This window comes from Alexandromys fortis, unplaced genomic scaffold, assembly GCF_014885135.2.
Source record: "Alexandromys fortis isolate MF-2015 unplaced genomic scaffold, M_Fortis_MF-2015_v1.1 scaffold_156, whole genome shotgun sequence".
Lineage (NCBI taxonomy): Eukaryota > Metazoa > Chordata > Mammalia > Rodentia > Cricetidae > Alexandromys > Alexandromys fortis.
The window spans coordinates 2,322,151-2,348,480 of NW_026068028.1; the positions used below are offsets into that span (position 1 = coordinate 2,322,151).

General features: G+C 45.4%; 1 protein-coding gene across 1 annotated transcript in view; it reads right to left on the minus strand.

Annotated features, from left to right (window-relative positions):
• Window positions 1-25,661, minus strand: part of Prkca (protein kinase C alpha) — a 387,467-nt gene extending 361,806 nt beyond the window's left edge. The window contains exons 1-2 of the mRNA XM_050164256.1: window positions 25,001-25,661; window positions 22,291-22,322 (exon numbers count right to left, since the gene is read on the minus strand). Of these exons, the coding sequence (XP_050020213.1) occupies window positions 22,291-22,322; window positions 25,001-25,173 (205 nt within the window). The 5' untranslated portion in view covers window positions 25,174-25,661. The remainder of the gene's footprint in view (window positions 1-22,290; window positions 22,323-25,000) is intronic.
• Between the last annotated feature and the right edge of the window lie 669 nt (window positions 25,662-26,330).

The following is a 26,330-nucleotide window of genomic DNA, read 5'->3' on the forward strand; positions in this document are numbered from 1 at the left end:
CAGCAGTCATATCAAGCTCCGCACAGACATCTTTGACTGCAGCTCCAGGGGGGTCCAACACTTTGATCTGGCCGCCAGAAGCCCCAGGCATACATGAGGTGCACATGCATACATGCAGGAAAAACGCTCACACACATAAAAGAAAAATAAATATCTTTAAAACGTAAAAGATAGCAGGCCGTCACCCGAACGATGGGTCTCTTCTGAGAGATGCTCTGTTTATATGCATGGAACAGAGAGGTGCCTTCTTTTTCCCTGATATGTTGTGAATAAAAAAAATAATTGTTTTGCTATCATTGAATTCGAACGGGAAACACTGATCAACCCTTCAAGTCTAGGAGGAAAAAAGTGAAAAATAAAAATAAGTGCTTTAACGAGGCAGAGATGATGATATGTCGTCTCTACTGTGTTCGAGACAGTTTCCATTATGGAAAAGCAACAACCAAGCAGCTGTGCTAAGAACACAGTTGTCAAAAATAACAGGAACAACTATACAGAGGTAGCACGGAGGAGGAGAACAGTGTCCGCAAACACTCCAGTGCTTCCCCATGATCCAACCCTTCCTACTGTTACTGTTCCAGCCCTTAGAAGGTGACATGGCTGGCCCAGCCAATGAGCAACATGCTTACTTTAGAGCTGAAGTGTGACCCTCCAGTTGCTCTTTGCCGGGGCTCCTGAAGGATTCTGCCTCAAGCTCCAGCCATGAGAGTTTTTACATCTGTGCAGAGACGCTGACATCACTGATTCACAATGCATGTGAGCAGCAAGAGGGAAGCAACCAGCTGCTGGGTTGAACCTCTGAAATCCAGGGGTGCGTTTTTATCATAGGACTTTGTCAGCCCCAAGACACAGGACAGAAACAGAGATATTAGATTCATAAAGCAGCATCAGCCACGTGGGAGAACATAACAAGGGCATATCAGGCTCCTCAGAGGACAGAGGCAAAGGGTCCGGTTTGGCCTGAGCATGGAAGCCAGGACAAGGGAGAAACTGCAGGGACAGGAAGCCTTAGATGCATGACTTTCCATCCAAATCACCGAGAGCAGGGCATCAGAACGAACACACACACACACACACACACACACACGTTCCAAATTATCCTAACACCCATATCTACTCAGTGCCCCAAAGCACTAAATAAAGCCCATGTTCAGGGCCATCTTTGTAGACACAGGCACTGATTAATTTATGGTACCTCCCCAGGGATTTGAAATATGGAGCAATTACTAATGCAGACAAAATTCTTGCTGAACAAAACCCAGAATAAATGGTCTATCTGAGAGCAGAAAGAGTGGAAGCAACTTCTGCTTTGTTCCCACCCTGATGCCAGAGTGGAGACCCACGAGCCATATTCTTACCACCCCCTCCAGACGGGTGAACCCCAAACTGCTTTTCCTCTTACTAGCTGGCATCCATCTGTAATTTAGTTAATATCCAGAGACGTGACCCCTGCAAATACCTGTTTGTACAATCACCCAGAGGCCTTCTTAACAAAATACTTGAAAATGGAGTTGAGTCTCTAATGCAATATTCTAGCTTAACCAAATCTCTCAAATGCCGGGAAATGCTTACAGGCCTCGCATTTTATCCAGCTGATCCCTCCTGATGGATGCATAGATATTACAAGCGCATAAGTTAAAAAAAAAAAAAGAAAGAAAAGAAAAAGAAAAAACAGTAATTAAAAATCCTTTTATGCAGAGAAACCAATGCCATAGCTGAGCAAATAAAGGAAGGAGGCAATAGCCGGATGGGTCACTTCCTCAGTTACACACAAAGGGCTTTTCCCTGAGAAAATGGCCTGACTTGCCAACTATTCCCTTCTGTGCTGACAGCTAAAGACACGCAGAGGGGAAGGTGCAGTGAAACCAGCTGAGTGAAGAAGCCTGTATGTTGAACGCGTGAGAATCTCAACTTGATCTCTTTCCAAAGAGTGAGCCCCTGGGTTCCTCCCTTTTCAATGGGCCAGCCATTCTTGGGGGTCAGTGCATGAGAAGACAGAATTTTGGTGAGCCACTGTGCCTGTCCAGCCCAGCTAAACTGTCATTCAGAGAGTTCCCATCTCCACTGCCTTTACTGTGTCTGACTACAGTAAAGCTCCCTCCACCACAGGCCATGGGAACAGCTCCTGTCTCCCAACCTCCTCCCTGCCGTCCTAACACCACAGCCCTGAGTCTTAACCCTTCTTCAGTGGTCACCCCCATCCTCTCTTTGGCAGAACCATTTCCATGAACATTTCTGACAAAGGCTGGACACTATCCTCTCCCTCCAGGTCTCTGCCCAGGCACTCCATCCTGCAAGTGGTTAACTCAGCCTGAAGCAAGTTATGAGTGCCTTTACCAGCTCCAGCACCTAAGTCAGCAGCTGCCCTTGGAATCCCCTCATCCTTTTGGAGACCTCCAAAGTCCCTGTCCATCTACAGTATCTCGGCCACTTCTAGCCCACCACACTACAATCCAGACCTTGAACTCTGGCTTCTTCTTCCCAAGCCAATTCATCCTCACATCCAACTGATTCTACCTCTGAACAGAGACTGGGTTTGTTTCTCCATCATTACCTTTCTAGTTTCAGGAATCAAATGTCTCAAAAGAGCAAAAACTGGCCTCACAGTAGGTCACAGCATCCACCCTTGCCCACTAAAACTTAGCTCTCCATACGAAAAGAATCTGTGTACCCCTTCCAGGGCAATTCTGGTTTTTTTTTATTGTTGTTGTTTGTTTGTTTTTGTTTGTTTGTTTATTTTTGGATTTTTGAGACATAGCTTTTGGTTCCTGTCCTGGCACTAGCTCTTGTAGACCAGGCTGGCCTCAACTCACAGAGATCCACCTGCCTCTGCCTCCCGAGTGCTGGGATTAAAGGCGTGCGCCACCACCGCCCGGCTTCCAGAGCAATTCTGATCATGCCATCTCATTGCTGAAAGCCCTTTGGAGAATCCCCACAGCTCGTGAGCTGCGGGACTAGCATTGCCCACATGCAAGCTCTCTGACCTGCAAGATGAATGCTTCTGAATCTGGAGTCCTCCCTTCCTCAGAACACCCGTGCAACAGAGAGCTGCTTCCCACCCCTCTTTGGGGGCCTTTGCAAAGCGCTTGCTGCTTCCCCCAGAAGGTCCTTACTTTCTTCTTCAGTGGTCACACCTTGCCAATTTTTAGAGTTCACTCAAAGGCTGTTTCCTTGGGTGAGACTCTCCTGACCTCAGGCTCAGCCTACTTCCTTTGTGACACACCACCAAATAGCCCTTTTTTAGTAACTCCATACACAGCCTTTAGTTATTTGTCCATCTAATTATTAAATTTATGGCTAGGTACATTCCCTAAAGGATGACAGCAGAGTCTCAGCTGTACTGACTCTGTGTCCAGCATCAGACCCTTACTAACATGTCAATCTTTAAAACGGTCTTCTGGAATTCTAGGTGCCATTCTGTGAAACAAAGCCCCAACTCCAAATGACATGCAGAAGCTAAATTATAAGCTCACCCTTAGAACTTCAAATTTTAAAAAGAGATGATAGTAGAGACAAAGACAGAACAGAAAGAATAGTCAAAGAAGGGACATAAGTAGGGATGGGTGGAAGACTCACAGAGGTTTGCAGACGTTAGATATCTGGAGCTTATAGAAGCAGAAGAAGACAGAAACATATTTCAAAAAGAACTGATGATCAAAAGCAAAACAAAAGCACTATTTGATGTCACTTTCGATAAACGTGCCTGGTATCCAACCCTAGATAATCAAGAATTTTCAAATACAGGTTAATAGAAGGACTTTCCTGATGTGAGATGTATATGTGTTGCTTCTGTATATGAGTTGCTTTCATTGGTTAATGAATGAAACTGCTTTGGCCTATAGTGGGGCAGAATATAGCCAGGTTGGAGGAGATATATAGAGATTATGAGCAGTGTCCTTCTACACCTGCCTAAGTAACCTCGGAGTGCGACTCTTGTGGGCACTGAGGTCAGAGTGCACCATGTCCAGTCTAAGACAGGCTAAACCTATGGTGGCCAGGCTGTACCCTGTCCTAGGCAAGTTCAGTTACTCAGAAAGGAAACACAGAAGAGCACGGCGTGTGCGCAGTGAGGGGCCACCTCTCGAAGCACAAAGAAGCCTCCAGACTCAAGCAGGAGCAAATAAAAGACTCTCCTGGAAAGGAAAGTGTTGGGACCGAATTAACCTCCGAGGAAATACACACTCCTCTTGTGTGTCTTTGAAGCCATCTCGGTCTAACGTCTGCCAGGCAAGACGACGCTTGCTTCCCACTGCCATCCTATACGCCAGGACTCAAGAGAGGAAATTAAAAAGCACATTCCTACAGACGATCTCACACGTTTTTATTATGTGTGTTGGGTACAGAAAGATAACATCCAGACTCAAACTGTTAAGATGGAGAATTTGCTTTAAAAAAAAAAATAGACAAATCCATGAGGAGTTTATTTTCAAGGTGCTTTTTTTTAAGGAATTGCAGCAAAATCCTTATGATGAGAAGAACAAAATACAATTCATGATCAAGATCTATTTCAGATCAGCCAGACGTGGTGGCACATGCCTTTAATCCTAGCACTTGGGAAGCAGAGGACAGACGAGCTTTGTGAGTTCAAAGCCAGCCTAGTCTGCAGAGCCAGTTCCAGGACAGTCAGGGATGTTATGCAGAGAACCCTTGTCTCCAGGGGCGAGGGGTAGGGTGTGCAGAGGTGCAGAGGGATCTATTTTAGACAGCGTGTGATAGACCCTAGCTATGTGGGAGGCTGAGGCTCGAGGCTTAAAGCCAACCCAGGCAGCATAGTAAGACACCCATCTCAAAACAAAACAAAAAAACAAAAAACAAACAAACAAAAAAAACACCTACAAAATGACTCAAGCACTTCATTGTGTGTGATTCAGGCAGGTGTGCGTGTGTGTGTGTGTGTGTTATGAACACTCATGTCATAGCACCTGTGCAGAGGTCAGAGGCCAACTTCCTAGAGATAGTTCTCACCTCCCACAGTGAGTCTGAACTCAGGTCACCAGGCTTGCACAAGACCTTCTGCTCACTTAGCCATCTCAACATCTCCAATGTGCCAAACTTGGGCACATTTCATCTCTCTGGGGCATATCAGTGAGATAAACCGCCCTCATCTGGTTGTAAAATTAAATTAGAAAAATATGTAAGTGCTTAACACTGAGCTAGACACAAAGGAGGTTCTCAATAATTGTTCGGTACTGTGATTCTCCCCAACAGCAACTGTGATCCCTGGTGAAGAATATGGCTAAGTATCTGGTAGGTATGTGCATGGATGTCTGATGGCAGTCAGCCCCAGAAGAAGGTCTCAGGGCCGTGACATCCACCATAAGACCAAGAGCGTCATGCAAAAGGCAGGCTTTAGGAAAGGAAAAAGGAGGTGGACGGGAGAAGTGGATGGAAATCGTTCTAAAGGTCAAATCTGCAATAATAGGATTTGTGCATGCGAAAGCATGCCATCCTATAAACACAAAGTAATCCCTGGGCTCTCTTGGCTAGCTCAAAGGATTGTAAGCGGGCTTTCAAAAAACACAACTACCCACCCCTTAGGCATTTCTCCCCGTCTCTGAACTCAGTCTAGGAACAGCAGGCATCCTGACTTGCAGCTTCCGATGTCACACACACACACACACACACACACACACACACACCAGTGGGATGGATTCAAGAGCTTCACACATGCTGAACAAACATATACTGCAAGCAACACCCCCCAGCCCTTCCCACGTATTTGTGAAAACAGCAATCTAGGCTCCCACCATCCACCATCGCCATGAGGACTCTTCCCATGTCCCCCTTAAAACCAGGCAGACAAGTCTATGGCTGGTATTTATTTTGTTACGTCTTGCCCAGATATTTTAAGTGGTGTCCAGAATGACTTAAGTGACGGCATTTTGTAAGAGACCACAAAACCAATGCGCCGCTCGAAGGCCGCATTTCAGCTGCACGGGAGCCACACAGACCTGAGCAATAAACATTTGTTCAAGCCAACGTGAGCTAGAAAAGTCTCGTGCCCTGGAGTGCTGAGCGCAGGCTGTATTTAACTTTGCTGTTGGTTGATTGGCTAGTTAGTTAGTTCTTTCATTTTAACTTTCATCTAAAACCAACTCAATTCCGGCTGAAGGCCAATACACAACAGCAACAAACTCAGAACAGCGTCCGCACGCCCGCAAAGCAAGCACTTTCAGTGTAGATTTCACTTCTCATGTTAGAAAAATGCCCATTCTTTAATATGTTAACATACGTTGGCTTTCTATATTGGGAAAAAAAAACACTCTAGTGCTCCGTAATTCCAGCCACACGTTAAACTCCCAACAAGAGGTCACAGGCTTGAGCCTCTTAGAAAAGCCCCCCCCCAATCCAACAGCTAAGAGAGGGTCCATACACAGCAGGTCCAATCCTTTCCACATGAGCAACCACCACTTCATCTTCCGTGTTCATTCCCTTTGCCTCCAGATATTCCCACACACAAAAATGACTCTAAAGCCCAACTTTGATCCTGTGTTGGGAATGGGGAAAAAAAATTAAAGAAGATAGTGCATATAGTCATGTGGGTGAGATTTAGACAAATAAATGGCTATATAACAATTTGATTCGAGTTTTTCCAACACTCCCAGCAGACAGACACACACCCACACAGAGACATACCTCTTACCCACAGACACGCTAAATTTTGCAGAGAAGCCAAATGAATGTATGTGAAAGTATTTAGAAAGAACTCCGAAAATTTGCTTTTCCACAGGCCCAAGTGTCATGTTATATCCTGGAGGGCTTAGTGTAAACCAGTTTAACTTTATGAACTGCCCTCAATTGGGGATGCCTCGTGCGATGGAAAATGTCCTATTGATGTTCTTTCCACATTAATAATACACACATAACTCACAGGCAGGGGCGTTATAAAGGCATCTTTAAAACTGTATGACCCGGCTTGACCTGGCTTGACCCGGGTCTGATCAGTGGAACGTCTGGATCAAGTTGCAACTTGCAGAAAATGCAAAGGAGTCTCACAAACCTGGAGCCTGAGGACCATCGCCAGTTCCACCTGAGGTGTGCAAATGGTAAAATGTTGACTGTGGGAAACTCTACATTCTAACATCTAGGGACTTCCCAAAGTATTACAAGGGAAAGGAGGCCATTATTGATTATCAGAGACATGAGAACATTTCCAGCTATTTTTAAATGTGCAAGATTAAAGCTGCAGTACAGGGGTACCGAGAAGATAAAAGAGAACACAAGAAAACAATGAGTGTCCAAGTCCTAACAGTAGTGACCTGAGCAGGAGGGGTCAGGCAAGAGTTCTCTATTTGACCTAGGCAGGGTCACCAGAATGTCAACCTCATGATCCTTCTTTAAGCCATGCATTTGCTTCATATGATTTTCTCCATCTGTGTTTTATTGTACAGCAAAAGGTTTCAAACTATGACCAACTTTGCCCACCCCCCGGAACGCTAAAGCTGAAAATTCCAATATACATATAGCCATTTAACTTGAAATTTTAATGAATTAAAATTAAATAATAAAAAATTTAGTTCCTCATTTCAAGGGTTTACCAGCCAGATGGTGTCTGTGGCTACCACACTGCAATAAAGGCTTCCTGTTGGCACAAAACCCTATGGGGGTAGTGCTCATCTAGCCAAAGGGGGCTTTCCAGACTGCCAAAGCTGCAGGGACTCCTAGGTTGTCTCTCCTACAAGACCAGCAAATACAGGCAACCCCTGGCCAATGGCGGCTTGCATTCCTACTAATCCTTGCTTATGAAAAGGATTCCTGCCAATGACAAGCGGTATAAACTCACAGTGACATCCACCCAGCAACCACATGGACAACAAGCTGACCTCACCCAGAGCAACATTACCCCAGTGCCACTAACAGCGGGGTGGGGGCAAAGGACAAGTCTGAATCGCCATCAAGGAAAACATCTGGCTTGTGCCCAGGTGTGCCACACCCATACAAACTGATGGAAAACTGTGGCCTCCAAGACTAAGAAAACTGACGAAAGGCAATGTGGCATTCTAAAAGGGATCCTAGAACAGAAAACAGGCGAATCTGAGGAAAATTCAAGGAAGGACTATAAGTTAATGGCACTGTAGTGCTACCATTAATTTCCTGGTTTTGATCACTGCACGGTGGCTGTGTCAGCGCTGACATTAGGAGAAGTACCGAGGGGGGGGGGTAGAAACTCCCTGCCTTCTCTTCCAAAGTGTGTGCGTATGTGTGTGTGAGAGAGAGAGAGACAGAGACAGAGAGGATTTAAATTATCCCAACATAAACAGTTTGGGGAAAAGAACCCTATTTCTCCTAAAGTAAACAGAGAATTGTAAATGGCGGTACACACCTGTAATTACAGAACTTCCAAGTTTAGAGGCAGGAGAATCACATGCTTGAAGCCTGAGACCCAGTTTCCAAAAATTAATTAATTAATAATTCATTTAATTAAAACAGAGACTGACAGGAAAGAACTCCAGTAAGAGGTAGACACAGCTGGACCACTTTGGAACAAGACGTGCTTGGCACAATGAGAGCTCATGGACTAAATGAAGGCATCCCCCCCTCTCACCAAGAAACTCCCCAGGATTTCCCTCCAGAAAAGAGGGCTGGATTGCTGGGAAAGGAAGCGTGCCACTGAAGGAGGCAACGGTTCCCATCCCAGGGAGACAGAGGAGAAATAAGGAAGGTGCGATGACGCTGGCCTGCCCTCGGCATTCAGGCACCGTCAAGCTTTTTCACAGTTATCCACGCACACCTAACCCATGGTGTAATTTCCAGCTGCCTTTATAGAGTATCCTCAGGACAACCCTTTCAGATTTAGAACATGTTTCAAATGTTGCAACGATGCAGAATACCCAAGAGGATGCCCAGAGAATTCACCCACGAAAAGGAAATATCATCTGGGACCAATTTTTAAACTACTTACTACATTTTACCTAATCTATTTGTGTGCACATTTGTGTCTGTGTGTACACGTGCACACATTTGCACAGTGGCACACATGTGAAGGTCAGAGGACAATTAGTTGAAGTCAGTGCTCTCCTTATACCATGGAGATACTGGGGATCAAACTCGGGTCCTCAGACTGCGGCGAGCACCTTTAAATAGACTGAGCCATCTTGCAAACCCTGGGGCTAATTTTTAAAGCAGCTTAGAGATCTAGCACACGGGAAACTATTTTTCCCGAGGAATATTTAGAAGACGTTAGTGTTGTACTCAGCTTTGGCTAGAAAATAAACATTGGGAAATGGAGTGTGTAAGCATCCATGTTTCATTTATCATCAGATCTGCCACCTTGTTTATTTTGTGTGGCTATTAGCTGTGTCCACAGTTCCGAGATCAGAACCTCAGATCTACAACACAGAAACTCTAGGAAACAAAGGCTTTAACTTCTGCATCTGGCGTGGCCCGTTGTCTAGAAATAAGTTCCATTCTAAGAGGGGAATACCACAAGCAAAACAACGAAACATAAATGCTGCGGCTTCTAGAAGCCTTGGAGTCTCGTTCAGGGGATGACTAAAAATATATGCATCTGAAGATTAAGAGAACAAAAAACAAGAAATTAAATAAAATGAAAACTCCGTTCTGTTTGAAGATCATGGCAAGGCCAATGGCCTACTAAGAAAAAAAAGGTATGTATTTCCAAGGGGATTCTTTTCCTTGCCTGTGGAATCTCATGTATTATGAATTCTCAAGTCTGTTTTAATGAGTTAAACAGCTCTTTATATACAACTGTGAGACTGTTTACCTATAAACTATCAAAGTTAAACATACAATCCTAATTTACTCAGAACTCCTAGACTTACATGAAATCTGTGTTTCTGTTCCTAGAAGGAACTGCTATTTTCCCAAGAAAATCAGAGGAGCCCGGGGCCTGCTTTGGGTAGCTGTAGCCCTCGGGCTGCTGGATGTTGTACAGATGTTGCTGGATAGGCAACGGCACTCATAGGCAGCAGGACTCCTGACTCAAATCCACGGAACCCAATACAAGGATTCATGAGCTTCCAGGAGGTAGGAAAATGGCACAGTGGGCACAATGAAGGGTACGGAGCAGAGGCTGGAGACTCAAGTGTCCACTCTGTGTGCTTGGGCCTTACGGAAAGCCATTCATCTCTCGCAGTCGACATCACAGCTCACGGAGCTGGGCTAGAGTCCGCGGACCTCTTTTATTTCTGTTGTTGTTCTTTTGTTTTGTTTTGTTTTGAGACAGGGTCTCGTGTACTCACAAAGTCAGTCCCTAGCTCAGTACGTAGTCAAGATGGCCTTGAGTCTCCTATCCTTCCACCTTCATGTCCTAGGTGCTACTGGTTTATGGGCTTAGTACATATTCTGCAGGCACCCGAGCAATAGAACCATATCTCTACCTCCACAGTTCTTTCTTGATCTAAAATTCTGTGGCCATGGTTCTTCCTGGCCCTGTGACAACAGGAAGAGTCAAGGAGGTAAGAGTCACCTTCTTAGGTGTTTATGAATTCAGATGGTTCATGTACACTGCACAACCCCAATTTCATTGGCTTTGACTCTATTGTAATTTAGGCAATATGGTTCATAAAAACAATTATTTCATAGTAAACAAAACTTTATCCATTTGACATAAATATGCTAAGAAAATTAAAAAAAAAATAAAAAGCCAGGCATGGTAACACATGCTTTTAATCCTAGTACTCAAGAGGCAGAGAAAAGTGGATTTGTATGAGATCAAGACCAGCCCGGTCTCCGTATCAAGTACCAGGGCTACACAGTGATATCCTGTCGGGCAGGGGGAGTTGAAAGTCTAAGATAAAGTCTCCACATGGCTTCAGGACAGTACAACAAAATGTAATATAACTTGGCCAAAAAAAAAAGGAGAGACAGATGGGCAAATGCATAAAAAGTCAAAGTCAAGGATGTATTTCCTGATGCTGGGATAAAACTGAGGCCATCAATCAACTCCCACTAATGGTCAAGTCTGCCAAAAGCATTTTATGTACAAGTGAAGCTATCAAAATTAGTATCATGAATATGTTATTCTTCCAGAGTGTACTCATATGTATATGTATATGTGTGGTGCATTCATACCCACTCATGCATGTTCATGGGGGAGGGAGGCAACACAGAGGTGGCCAGCCAGTAGGTGTCTTTCTCCATTTCTCTTCATCATTTTTATTTTTTGTTTATTTGTTTAAAACAAAGTCTCTCACTGAACCTACTACAGCTTGCTGCTTCAGCTAGATCGGCTGGTTGGCCAAACTGCCCCTGAGATCCATCCATCTTCACCACTCAGCACCAAGGTTATAGGCATGGGCCACCACACTGCCTTTTACATGGGTACTGAGATTCCAAACTTAGGTCCTGACACTTGCCCAGCAAGCACTTTATCTACTCAACAGCCCTAGAGTTTACTTTAAAAGAAAACAAGACGAAAGTATTCACAAAAGCATTCGTAATCTATCTCATTATCATACTAAGTGGAAAACCCAAGAGAGAGGCTCAGAGTTCCATTATCACAGCTAGAGAGCATTTCACTAGATTCATTTAGCTCACCACGGCAAGTCCTCACACACCAATGACCGCTGCCCTGATCTGAAAATTAATCTTCATAGACTATGATTTTACAAGCTGATCTGCATCACTTGGACATTTGATAGCTATGGCATCTAACTCTATGTTAAGAGGTAGTGGGTCACCTGGTTACATAACTAAGCAAACCAAGAGTGGGACACAAGTCAGCTTTTAGCACTAAACTTTAATGCAAGCTTCTCAATGGTTTATAATTAGTAATCATTTGATTTTTTTAATTGCATATATGTAGCATACAGAAATAAAATAATATTAAGGCCACACTTTAAAATTGAAGCCAAATTGAAGTCAACTGTTAGCCAAGTGTGAAAGTGGAGAGACAGAGTGCACGTAAGTGACCAAACCCAGCACATGGAAAACTAGACCCACTCCCAAGACAAGTGTAGGATTATTATTGGACAGTGACTCCTAATATGATAGCTGTGGCTTGCACTCTCCCTATGGAGCACAAACACTCTTTATGGAATGTTTATGTTATAACAACTGAACAGAGAGCTACTTGAATTTACAAGACAGGACAAGAGGCACTTTTAAAACACATCTATATACTATAGTTAGGAATCAATATTTAAATTGTGTCCATAGTAATGTCGTGTCTCCTGTTTTAAGACAGTCTGCTTATGGGCCGTGTTACTTAAGACAGTTATATAGTTATGTGAATTCAACTATTGAAGGCTTAAGTATTAGCAAAAAATTCAGAAAAGAATTTAAGCTGACTTAAGGTTATTTAACTGCATGGTAAATGTTTTGGTTTGGTTTGGTTTAGTTTAGTTTAGTGCCAGGGATGAGATCCAAGACCTATGCTTGCCACACAAGCACTCTATGTCTAAGTCAGATCCCTGGCTGCAAAGGTAAATCTGAATATGACCTAGGCAAAGCCACACTTTCTTCAATTCCTGAGACTTTTGTGTCGACAAACTGCCACAAACAGCACTACAAATCATATTTCACTTAAAAACTTGAAGGAAAAACAAATGAAAAGAGTAAAAGGGTTTGGCTGTGTGTCTGTGCAGAAAACAACTATGAAAACCCTGGCCGTCACTGAATCTGCCTGGTTTCAGGTCCCAGCTCCACCGCTCCCTCCCTGCTGTGGGCTAGCTCTTTAACTTCTATCTGCTCCAGTGTCCCTGTTGCAGAGCGAGGGTGGCACTGCCAGCTCTCCACAGGGCGAGCACAATAGACACACATTGTAAGCACACATCAGCTCGGGAGTAGTGTCGTGTGAACTGCCATTTCTCCCCTGGGAGCTCGGATAAAAGTCCAGGTGAAAACCCATCTTACATTTCAGCCTAGAGCCCCAGAGCTCAGTGGTATCGCTTGCAAAGTTCTCTGGTATGCTGAAAATACAGCAGGCTGAGTTCAGCCTGTAAGTAAGAAAGGAATGACCAATGACAATGAGCAGAAAAATCTAACTAAATGAACAGGCAGTTCCTAAAATAATGTTGCCGGTTTTAAATATGTAAATGTTTTAACCATATTCCCCATATTAATCTGTAAAGGATATCTAGTATAACTGAGTGTCTTGTATCTGGACCTAATTTCCATGGACCAAGAGCCCTGAACTTCTAAAGTGACTCTGTAATCAGTCCCCAGGCTTCCTTTGAGAGAGCCAGCAAAAGTGTGAAGGCCACAGCTTTGTAAAACCAAGGGACTTTCCAACTTCAATACAATGTATCTTTCACAAGAAGCTACAATGCCATCTCCCCCGCTATAACATTTTCCTGAAACATGTACAAGACACAATAAGAACAAAAAGAAGACACACAAGGAAACAATGTATCCTTGCAAAAGGCCACCGTTTTAAAGAGTCTGCAGGCACCAAGAGCTGCACAAACTGTTCTCCGATCTGCTCTAGGACTTGGATGGGACTGGTAACATCTTAAATAATATAGCCTCCCATTCTGGCCTGTTTTGCTTTTAGAACACAGAAGTTACACGCACCTACCATGCTTCCTGCTACTATTTCCTCACCTTAGAATGTCTACCTCCTCATCCCAAGGCAAGGGAATCCTTGTACCCTCTTAGCCCCCACCTAAACCATCACCTAGTAAATACAAACAATGTGTGCTGCCTTCCCACATGCTTCCAGAGTTCGTCCTTCATTCAGACTAGCGTATGTCCATGCTAAATGCAAAGGCATGGTTTGATGCTCTCATGGAGGGCTTCTCAGGCTCACTCTAAGTTCCTGATGCCAAGCTTCCTGTCCTGTGCGCTCAATCACTGGAATGCTACAGATACAGTGGTAGTCCACGCATTCTTAGTACACGCCTGCTATAGTGACTCCTGATCTTTCAACACCTCCACAATCAAGTGTGGTCAGTGCCTGACAAGAACATCAAGAAATGGGGACTTGTGAGAGGCAGTGCGATCCATAGCTTAACAACACCTGGGTTTAAGTCCCAGCTCCGCCCCGTTCAAACTGTGATCGCCAACCAGTGTCTAACCTTCCCTCTCCATCTGGTAAAATAGATGCAGTTACCTCTTCAGAATTGTTGAGGCCAACTAATGATCAATTAACTCAAGGACAGTACCCAGCAGTGACTACGACAGGGGAAGAAAGGGGAGGCAGCGGCTGCCAGTCGGCTTCAAGTACAAGAAATTCCTCACCCTGTTGACCATGTGAAAGACTAAACACCAGTGATGAGATACATCAAAAGAGTCTGGGGCTGGGGGTGCAACTCAGTGGGGGAACATTTGCATAACACACACACACACACACACACACACACAAAAGAGTTTGCTCATGGGACCTAAACAGGTCTGTAAGATGCCTGCATGCCCGTTATTCCCATCATTACTGATCTCCCAGTCCCTTATTAGAGCTATCCCAGACAAGACAGATGGACCCTGCATTCTTTAAAACGCCAAAAATAGAAATGTATAGATACGGGGTGGGGGAAGACAGCGAGGGAAGGCGTATGAACGATGGGCTGTCCTTACACTAATCTTACTGTGTGGACCTGCTCCTAAATAATTCCAGTTCTGTGATGACGATTAATCAAGTCATTCCCCTCTCTTCTGTTCTTCACAAAAATCTATTTCCACAAGTCATTTTCCCCTTTGTATAATTTAAGAGAGGTTTTTTTTTTTTAATTTGGTTTTAGCAATTTCCATTCAATCTGACTGTTAATTCTGTGTCCCTACCGAGATAGATGCTCATGGCTTAAGTTAACGCCTACCATGAGTTTCAGGGCTGGGTAGAAAAACAAGGGTTTTAAATGAAGGGTTTGCTGTGGAAAGTCTGAGAAGGGTGAGGACCACAAAGACTCCGGGAGTCTAGTTCCAGAGAAGTGGCTCAGTCTTTCCTTAATAGCATCATTTTCCCCCTCCGACATACAAATCCTGGCTTCACCGGCACCGAAAGGAAACAGTTTCCAGTTGGCTAAGAGGAATGCTTCTGCAAAAAATGTTACAGTCTGAACCCAGGCCCCACCCCCAGGCTGGAGCCAGTCTCAACTCTCCCTCTGCAAAGGAGACTCTAGGGTGCTTTTAGAACAAAATCACATAAAATGAGAAAACTCTGATAGTGTATACCAACTAAGAAATGTTAAGGTTTTTTTCTTCTTTCTGTTTGAATAAAACCTTTAAAGCTATTGCAATTCAATTACAGATATTTTCTGCTGCCATTCCCATCCCTTCTTTTCTCACCTCAAGGCTCAAAAAATCTTTCAAGTTTAGGAAGTTTAAAAATAAGAGAATCGATGTGTTAGGCATGACAGCGCGGGGTCAGCTATTAGTGACCTCAAGGTAAAGCAGGACACTGGCGTGACAGCGCCAAACGTCCCCTGAAGAATGGCTTCAATTTTTCACTCTGGATCCAACACATCTTGCCTTCCTAATACAGCCCAGGAGATGAGCTTGTTTTATTTGTGGCAGTGAGATTTAGTCCTGGCGCTTTTCGTGAGAGAGAGGAATGTAAGTACCATTCGCGCTGTATTAAGTTAGTAGGGCCAGTACTACACACAACTCATTAGAGATGGAAACTGGCATTTTCTGCTCTTTTTCAAAGCTGCCAAAAGTGCCTTTTTAAGTCCTCTGAAGATGAACTCTAGGTGACAGACCTTTGGACAAGAAACTAGCTTGAAAAAAAAAAAATAAAAAGGCTGACACTCGGCCCATAGTTGTTATCTTTCGGGTTATGAGCATTCATATCACAACAGTTCTAATATTTATACAATCACACACCCAACAAATATTTACATAGTGTCTGTGGAGCGCCAGGCATTGCACTAAACACTGGTGACACACAAGACAAGAGACTTGGTCTTGCACTCTGCCAGGAAGAAGCTCTGCACTGGGCATAAATAGCCGGAATGCCTGGAAGTTTGGGGCAGGCCTGAGCTGTGCTGCCTGGCCTACTACAACTTATGATGGCCAGAGGACCAGAGGAAGGAAGCTTTCCGGTATGGAGGAAGAAAGCATCCATTAGGAAGTCAAAAGAAGCAGGGGAAGGGCCTTTAAACACCCTGCCGAGGGCAGAACTGCACCCTGCAGCAGCTCAGAAATGAATGCTATCCTGAAACCAGACTCGCCGTATTAAAGAAAAGCAGCCCCACAACCTATGGGCTGCTGTGTCTAAAACCTTAAATTTGGGGGGACAGTATCTGGGAGGGGGAAATGCCATCAGAGGGTATGAAATCAAGACACCATAAAATGAAAGGAAGGGAGCCTGGTTGTCCATGTCTTCTACAAAAGTAAACATCTGTTAGGGTCCCACTGCCTGAAAAGGGGGATAAGCACTCCACACACCCCACACCTCTGCCTTCCAATGGGAGAGGATGCAGGTTAATAAAATAACAGAACACCAAAAAATAAAATAAAATAACAGAACACCTTCACCCCCATGCAAAGAAAGTCACTCCTCAAGCCATATAACAAAAATCGGTGCCAGATGGGAATATCTGACATCACTTCCGGCCTGGCATCCCTACTTACAGCAAATAGTATGCATCTTTACTGGGAGGGGGGCAGTTGAGAAGAGCCTGAATGGTCTCTGTCCTCACCGGACTAACTCTTCTGAGTTTTACAGGCAAGGTGGCCTTTGACATTGACACAATACTTCACTTCGTACATTGTTAAAAACCTTCCAGAGTTTCGAATTGAACCTGCTACTTCCTGGATCAAATTTGCAATTCTAGTTAACACAAAGAGTTCATCTACATGGGACTGGGGAGATGCCTGAGTTCAAATCCCCTGAGCCCAGATGGAAAGCCTAAAGCAGTTCAGATGCCTATGTGTAATCCCAGGGCTCCTACAGGGAGATGGGAGGGTAGAGACAGGAGAATGTCCCGGTGGCTCAGTAGCCCATAAGCCAACTGCACTGCCATAGCACAGAGGATGAGAACAAGACTGTCTCGGCCAGGTGGAGGACAAAGGCCGACTTCTGAAGAGACTCTATGATCTCTATGGCATGGACACGCCTCCACTCACAAACAGATGTGTACACAGAGGTGCACCTGCACAAAGAATTTTTAAAAAGGTTTTAGCCATAGTCATCATTTGGGAGTGAGGCACCAGTCGGAAAGCGGATGCCAAGGCGTGAGCCTCTACTTTACAGACAATTACAGAAACCTCTGACACAACCCTGAGCCCCCGTGGCAGCTGGGGCTCACTGACAGTTTTAGGAGGCTGAGTTCTTGTGCCACCTGTAAGATGCGCGCCCTTCAAACCTTGGGCTGGGATCAGAATCGAGGGGTCCTAGGTTCAATTCCAAGCACCACAAATCACACGAACAAACAAACGAGGCAGGGATTCCAGCATATGAGGAGGAAAAAAATGTTCCGTTCAAGTTGGCCAAGCTCACAGTTCTGCCCAGCTTGGCTCTCAGCCCTTGTCTATCTCCTGGCACCTGGCATCCACACTACTTGGCAGATGAGGATGACTGGACATCCCTTTTCTACAAGGTTGCCAACTCGATCCCCACTGCCCCATTTTTGTTTAAAGGCCAGCCTTGACCTGGGCATACAGCTAAGCTGGCAGAGTGCTTGCCTAGGGTTTAATCGCCATCACCACTTAAAGTAAGCAGCACATGCCTGTAATGCCAGCGCCTGAGAGACAGAGGCAAGATCAGAAGTTCAAGGTCATCCTCATCTACATTGCAAGTTCAAGACCAGCCTGGGTTCTATAGGCCACTGTCTCAAAAAGGGTCTGCCTCCCTTAAGTGAGTCTCTTCCTAGAATCCCTCAGCCTGTGCAGCTTGGCACAGATAAATATTCTTTCTTTCCTGTTTTCCCATCAAACACTAATTGTCACTTTTTTGAAGGAATGCAAAGCCAATCCTGGTCAGGTATGTATCGGGGATTCAAAATAAAATGTCACCAGCAAAGCGGAAGAAAAACTACCGACAAGTTGGAGCTTAAGCGGAGTCACAGGCAAAGGACAAGATACGATATGTGTGTCCCTAGCGAGAAAGGGGCTCAAGATTCCTAACCACTTTGAGGTGGGGAAATGTGGATTCACTCCTAGGGATATCTGAGAGTCCAGGGCTGACCCTGCAGCGGCATGGGCTGCTCCTGATTGTAGTTGCAGGCAGGGCTGACTTTGGATGCTGTCTCAAGGATAGTGCAACCAAACATCCTGGGCTGGAAATTCATTTTAATGTGTGATATTAAATAAGAGAGAGAGAGAGAGGATAGAAAAAGGAAAGGAGGAAAAATTCAGAGGCTTGCTGGATGTAACAAACTACGTGAGCAACTGCCTGGCATGTCAAATAAGCAGGTCACGTTTTCAGAGGCTGCTTCCACCACTGTAATTAGAGACAGGCAGGGCTGTTGCTAACTCAGAGAAGGAAAAAAAAATGACTTGGCTTGGTCCCATTTCCAGTAGTGAAAGTAGCAGATAGCCCCAGAGGACCAGACTCTGTGAGAGCGGTACCAAGGGCCATTCTGTCCTAGACAACTGCTTCAGGAAGCAGAAATCCTCCCTGGAAACAGACCTCCCTGCCTAGACCAACTCAGTGTCATCAATGCCTAAGCCACACAAATCTACTTCCTTTTCTCTTCCGTTCTCTGGGGGGAAAAAAGGAAAGGAAAATGTAGAAGCGGATCAGCTATCTGCTAATGGTATAGGGAGAAGAAATGAACACAGCCGGCACCAAGTCAGAAACCAGTAAGCAAACATTCAAAATGAGAATGCAAGCCTCATGGCTAGCCTTTAAGAGCTACAAAGGGACAAGGCTGTCGATCCCTGAAGATCTTAAAGATGCTATTTCATGGTTTTTGGGCCTACAGAGAACTTCTTTTTTCTTCTCCCTGGTATTTAAGGCCCTTGGCTTTATCATCATCCAGACAGTGAATTCTCCAATAGGATCCTCCTGGGTTACCAGCCCTGGTAATATCTCTTTTCAGAATTGTACATCCAGGATGCAATATAAATAAAAATGGTACAACACCCACTTGGGGAGATTGGGAATAGCTCAGAACTTGTCCAAAAGGTTCCTCAATTCCATTTATGTCAAATCTTGGGTCAAGGAAATAAACTTAAGTGTTTCGTATGATGAAATCTTAGTCTTATCACTCTTATCATTCACTAAGCAAAATTGTGACAGAGCTTATTACTTGTGATTTGGATATGTGACTCTTGTTTGGAACATATGCAAAGATATAAGAGGAAGAAAGAGAGAGAAAGAGATCAAAGAGAGACAGAGAAGAGAAGGAGGAATGGAGGGAGGGTGGGAGGAGGGGAGAGAGGGGCAGGGAAAGACGAAGAGGGTACACTTGCTACAACCATTTTACCGGATGCTCAGACCAACGAATTGTTAGTAAATAGAAAATAATGTCACCAGGTAGTCAAAACCTAATATATCAAGAATATAAAAAGTTTCTGGGTCAGACATGGTGGCTCATGCCTTTAATTCCAGGACTCAAGAGGCAGAAGCAGGCAGACCTCTGAGAGTTCAAGGCAAGCCTGGGCCACATAGAGCGTCCCTTCCTCAAAAATATTTTTTTTTCCAAACTCCTCCTATTATTTGGAGGAAATGGCTGTCCAATGGTGTGGATGGGAATGAGTTTGTTTCCTGAATAGAAATAACTTTCTAACAACCAGAATCGAAGGGCAAAGGTCAGAGAACAGTAAGCTACAATGTATTCTAAAGCAGTGAGGTACTCAAAGGAGTGCTGACTTTGAGGAGGCATTAAAAGAAAGCCAGGCTGGAGAAGGACTCCTAGGGGATTAAAAGCACAGTCCTGGGCAAAGCATCTTTCTTTATTAAGTTACCACAATAAGACACAATATGGCCACAAGAAGTCAAACACAGATGATACATACTAAACAAGATGTAGTGCCCCATAGAATCTCTAAACGTCTCCATCCTAGAGAAGGTTACTGTGAATTAAATGTGTGTCTGCACTAGGGGAATCCATTAATTAAAGCAATCGGAAGGTAAGTTCTTCAAAGCAAACAACTGGACATAAGGCCTACTTCTTCAGTCCGTATGGTTCATAAATCCAGAGTTATTGTAAATCTAGTAAGGCAGTTCACAGAAGAAATACAAATGGCTACTGCACATGTGAAAAGAAAAAAGAAAGAGTATTTGACCACACTAATAACCCAGGAGACAGAAGTTAAAAGTAAGGCTCTTTACCCCTCTGACGTTAACAAAGACAGAGCTGATTTCTCTAGCCACCTCTCTACCCAGAGAGTGAAGGGAAGAGCAAACACACTTTACATCCACAGTGAACTGCACATTGGAGCCCTTTCAGACAGCAACTCTACAGTGCTCATTAAAACTTAAAATGCACACATCCACGCTTGTGGGTATCTAGTCTAGAAACACCTAGCCTGCTTCCCAGAGATGCTCCCCATTGTGGTGTCTATGAGAACTTAGCAGTACCTGAACACCCAACAGTGGAGACAAGGATGAATAACCACACCTGCAGCCACGGCACAGAATCGGGCAGCGCGGAGGCTGGCACAGACAGCTATTTAGCATACACTGAGGGAAAACAACGCACCTGCACAGATAACATAAAAGTTCCATCTCTTTTACAACCAAGTATGTGCAAGCAGAGACCGAATGCATGCTTTTGAAAGACGTTATCCCTGGGAGAGGTGAAGAGAAAGCGGTGTGCTAGTTCACGGTTTAAAATGTGATGAGTATACTTTAAAAAAAGAAATGAAAATCATGTCGAAGGGAGTTAGGAAGGTGTGAGGCTATTAACCTGAGAGCCCACCGGAAGCTCAGGACATGCTGTGCGGGACATCTCACAGAACTCCTGGTGGCCATGCACCATGGTCACCCTGTGACCTCACCAACAAAACCTGCTCAGACCAGGGGGCTGGCAGAGACCCACTTGACTTTGAATCATTTTCATAGGGGGAAGAAAAGATATAGTTTTAAAACAACATAACTACTTCCCTGGACAAGTAATAGTAGAGGAAATTCAGTTAATACTTTTCTTGTAAGTTTCCATAGGCGCTGACCCAAACCAAAGTCACTGTCAAAATAGCAACAGACTTAGATCTCATTTGCATCTCTAAACTAACCAAATTCATGTTCCAACCGAGACCCGTACCTAACCTATAAAGTTCAGGCCCACAATTAAAGAACCAAGGTCTTCCATTCATCTATCTTAGAGGCCGATCCAATGCACTCGCCTCTTTATTCTGTTTAAAAGGAATATCTGTTCATTTCCAAATGGAGCTCTCAAAATGACTCATTCAATCAAGATTTTAAGCACATCATGGAATTAAGAAAGGTACAGTATTAATGATCATTATGCTATAAATGTCCCCTCTCTAATATGTCTATTAGAAACAAGCTCACCAAATTGCAAGTTTACAGAAAGATAATCAACTTAGTAATACACCATCGCTTATAAAACAGAAAAGCACATGCAGTGCCTTTATCTAATGCACTTAGTAAAAGACAATCTTAGGACAATATTTTCCAGGCTAGAATGTACTTTCCACTCGCCCTAATAATAAACCTATGCCCAGATGGGAAATGTAACCCGAACTAAATAAACATGCTATAGACGATGAGCAGGCAAGCCAGAAGGCGAGCTAGGGAACCTGACATGCCTTTGCAAGCTAAAAAAGGAGCAATTTCTCCAACACGACAGATAAGACAGAGAATATAAAAATGTTAGCTATTTGATGGCCGCACAAGGATGGTGGTTTGGGTTTGAGTGAGCACAAATGCAACTGTAGGTCAGAGAGGAAAGCCGGTGGGTGCCTCCACGGGAGAGCATTCATGCAGTCATACACTTAAGCCAAAGGAAAAGCGCAGCACACAGTGACGCTGTCAGTCACTTTCCTCTCGCTGACATGCTGTCAAGGTGTGCATACTTTGTTCCTGGTGACAATAAGTGACCTATACAACTTTCTTGGGGAGATGCACAGTCTAAAATTAATTGCTTTAAGAACCCAAGGTATGGAGGGAAGAGGAACAAAACAAAGAAAAAGAACGGGAAAGAAATGCCACATGAATACGAAGTGATTCCTTTTTTTTTTTTTTTTTCCTAAACGCCCACACAAAGACAGCAGTTTCTGACAGGATTGTTCTCGGCAAAAAATAAAATTACAGGAAGGCTTTTGCTTTTTCTTTCTTCAATGAGAAAAAAAAAAGCAGTTCGATGTGCAGATTACTAGGCAATACCATGTGATAGTTTTCTAACAAGGCCCATAACGAACGTCACTTGTATCCAAATAACGTATCTTTCGGATCCCAGAGGAATGGTGAGCAGAGGAACAGCTCCCATGTGCAGTGCTCACTTCTGGATGTACTTGAAAATAAAGCTCACGGAGGCAGCTTACCTTGGCACTGGAAGCCTTGTTTCCCAAACCCCCTGGAAAACAGAAAACAAGAACAAATATCTTAGTATCCTTTTCACTGAGATTGCATTGTAACGAGTTACATGAACAAGTATACTTGGAACCCAATGGCCTGATAAGAAAAATGTTCCTAAGTATCTAATTAGATGAATGTACACATTCATCTTTCTTAAACAAATAAGTGAATCTGTCTATAAAGGACCAAGCTTCTATCTAGTCTTTTCTGCCTTGTGATTGGTTCTTACATTTCAAAACAAGAACATGACTTCATACTAAAGATTGTTTGCTATGATACTCAAATGACAAAAAGGAGCTTGTGGTATTAGAATGGAGGAGTGGCTTACTTTATTCCTGAACAAACTAATTTTTTTCTCCCTAAAAATAACTAAAAAGTAGTTGGTCAGAAGTTTGTTTCAAATAGTACTTATCTAGAATTTGCCAAATAGCACCATTGTTTACATTTAGCTTTGGCTGAAGGAACCCATTTGATGAAATATTGCTGCTATTGCTTGCATTTGAGATTACTGTGATCTAATTTTCATTGAGAACCAATGGCATTCAAAGCATAGACTGAGACCACTTCACTCCTGTAAATCCTGACTCTGTAAGCAGAGCCCTGCTGTTGATATTTGACTACAGATACTGTTCCAACAGAATGGACTGCATCAGAATGATCTCAGGGGCACTCAGATTCTCTTGCTTTGCATGGCATTTTAAATTTACAAAGGATTCCCCCATTCCTTTATAATTAACCTCAAAGTCCTAACCCACCCAAACTAAATCAAACACAGTTTTAAACTACCAGTGCTTAAATACTCAAATAAAATTGTAAATTAAAGGATCATAGAAACCATAAATGAAGGAATATAGAGAAATTAAATCCACTGCAAGATGATCTTGGTGGGGGATTCCCTAGCCATCCAACTGGCTGCTTTCAGGTCAAGCTAAGCACTTGCTTCGGCGTGGAAAGGAGCAGGACTCTCCACTTCCACATCACAGTGTGTCTGGTGACCCAGGGAACCTCAGTTCACCAGGCTGACTGATCCTCTGGGCAGTGATAGTGGAGATTCATTAGTTAGTTAGTAATAATGTAAGTCCTTTTTCTAACTTATCTACTTCCGGCAAGAAATAATCAGCGGTCTGTCCCCTTTGAACAGAATCTCAGGGCTAACACAGGAGGCCACAAACTGCCAATTGCAATGCCCTCTCTTTGCTCGAAGTAGCCTTATCTACAGTCAACCAGCTCCCGAGCTCTGTTGCTTCAGACGCTAACTGCACTATGAAAACTAAAAGGCTGTGTTGCTCACCAATGGACATTTTTGAATGATTTCTTTAAAGGAAGGAAAAATCAAGCATCGTATTGGCACTCCGATGGTGGGGATCCCCTTTTGACTCCTTTCTCTGGGTGGCATGGATCCAGAGCCACCCACCTATCCTCTATCCACTCTGAAACTCCAACATGTTACTGTCTAGGTGCGCTGTTACCGCCTTGCTGTTTCCCACCCAGGAGGGAGCTAAGGAGCCCCAGGCACAGCTCTCGCTTTTAAAGAGCTGTCATTCCAAGAACATGAAGAAGTATCAGGGTGTCCTAAGAGAAAACTGAAACTAATATTCAAAGTGGTGGGAAGGGGGTCTGGGCGTTCCCTTAGTTTGGGGATTTTCGGGGGGGGGGTGTCACTGACATTTTGAAAATCAGATGAAAGCTATAATTCTCTCTCCAGAAAAAAATCATAATCTGCATAAACATAATCTCACCTAGTTTGGCAACTCAAACTAGAGACCCCCTGCACCTTTCCATCTACCAGGCCCCTCAGTTACCAACGCGGGGCGTTCACTGGAGATCACCTGAACTCTGACACCTTTAGCCATTACAGTATTTTTCTTAAATAAGCCCTCTATCCTCATCAACGGGGTTACAAGCCTAATCTCCTGTTGACAGGGTCTATTTTAAATGACTCCCTCTGCCCTCTGCCATTTGCCTGCTGGGTTAGCCCTCCTCCCCCACGGCAAGCTTTCAACAGTTTGCTGCTTCCCATCTCTCTCCCTCCCCACCCTCCCCCTTCTGGGCTCACCCAGAAAAGTCAAAGTCTCCGTGCCCAGTAGAAACAGCCTACAGTAGGCAGGGACCCAAGGTTCCAGCGGAGTCCTAACCCGACGCGAGGCACAAACACTCCCCGGAACGCGCCCAGCCTGGCTCGCCAGCAACTTGGAGCGGCGCGCAGCGGCTCCCCGCTACTCCGGGCGTGTTGGCCGCGCGTCTCAGGGCCACTCTGCCTACAACACTCTCTCTCCCCCGTTCCCTTCGCTTTCACCGGGCTGCACGGGCCGCTCCACTTAGCTACGAGGAAGACCCGTGCGCCCCAGAAGAGGCGAGGGGACCACCCAACCACACCCCGCCATCCGTTTCACCCCCGTGCCAGGCCAAACGTTCCTTCAGGGCAGGGCATGCGAGGCAAAGCCCGGCCACTTCCCAGGGAGTGTCCCGCGTGGGTGCGCGCCTGTCACTCCGGGCGAGAGTTCGGACTCCGGCCGGCCACACTAAGTTCTCGGAGGAGTCCTGTCCGTGAGAGTGCAGACGCTCCCGGGCTTGGAGACGTCCCCGAGCCCCAATCCCTGGAACTACGAGACCTGAGCCTCAGGCAAAGGTGGCTCCCGTGGCTCCCGGGTCCCCCGGGCTACCGCGCGCACCTACCAGATGAAGTCGGTGCAGTGGCTGCAGAAGGTGGGTTGCTTGAAGAAGCGGGCGATGAATTTGTGGTCCTTCACCTCGTGCACGTTCTTCTGCCTCAGCGCCCCTTTGCGGGCGAAGCGGTTGGCCACGTCCTGAGACGCCGTGGAGTCGTTGGCCGGGTAAACGTCAGCCATGGTCCCCCCCAACCACCTCTTGCCTCCGCCGGGGAGCAGCAGCCGGGGAGGGCCGGGGTGGGCGGGGGCGGCGGCCGAGGTGGCGGTGCAGAGGTGCGGTGGTGGCGGCGGTGGCCGGGAAGAGCCTGGCCGGCGCTGCGCTGCTCGGAGCTGGGAGCGGAGCCGCGCTCTCTGGCTCTCCGGCTCTCTCGATCGCTGGCTGGCCCCACGCTCACTGACAGCCCGGCGCCCGGCGCTCGCGCTTCCTACTCGCGGCAGAGGCAAGAGGCGGCCCGGAGCGGCGCCGCCCACTGCGCATGCCCGGAGAGCAAGCGTGTGTATGGGTGCACGCGCGCGCGGGCTGGGATAGGAGCGCGCGCTACGAGGGCGCGCGCGGCGCGAGCCTGGGGCCTTTTCGCTGCGCTGCGCTGAGCAGGACACGCGTCCTCAGGGGTCCCCGTGAGCCTGGCGAATAGTCGAGGGCGGCGGTCCCGAGGAGGTCCTGGAGATGCCCAGCCCAGGAAGAAGCCGGGAGGGGCGGGTCCTTCTCCTTTGCCGCCTGCTTCTTTTCCTCCCTTTTCCTCAGCTTCCTCCTCCCTCTTTTTTCTCCTCCTCTCCTTCCGCTCGTCGTGCTTGGCCTCCTCCTCTTCCCACCTTCCTCCTCCCACTCCTTCTTCCCTGCTCACACTTTCCTCTTTCTGGGATGGAAGTTCTGTCCCGGAGGAACCAGGCACGGGTCCCTGGACGCCACTCTCCTTAGCAGGTACATAGGTAACTTCTTCTCAAGTGACCTGGACGCACCGGCATTTCTGGGATTTACTGGCATTTTATAAGCCTCTACCCGTTTAACCTTTCACCTGACTAAAATGTCACTCTTGTCGTTTACGCTACTAAAATGGCCAAGCCCTGATCCTCACTCTGTACAGAGTAGGTAAAAGGGAGCGAGTTTGAATAACTGATCCCTTCTTACCTACCTTCGATCTTTGACTTGCAACTCACCTACATATTATATAGATTTGTATGACAGTCATTATCACCGGGTAAGATGCCTGAGGACTTGTCCTGGTTTGTGATCTCATTATTCATTGGCTACCAGAGCTGTGGCTGTGCCGATATCGGGCTCTCTTGGTTTTACATGTCCAGAACCTTAATTTAGAAATCATTTTGCATCCTAAGCT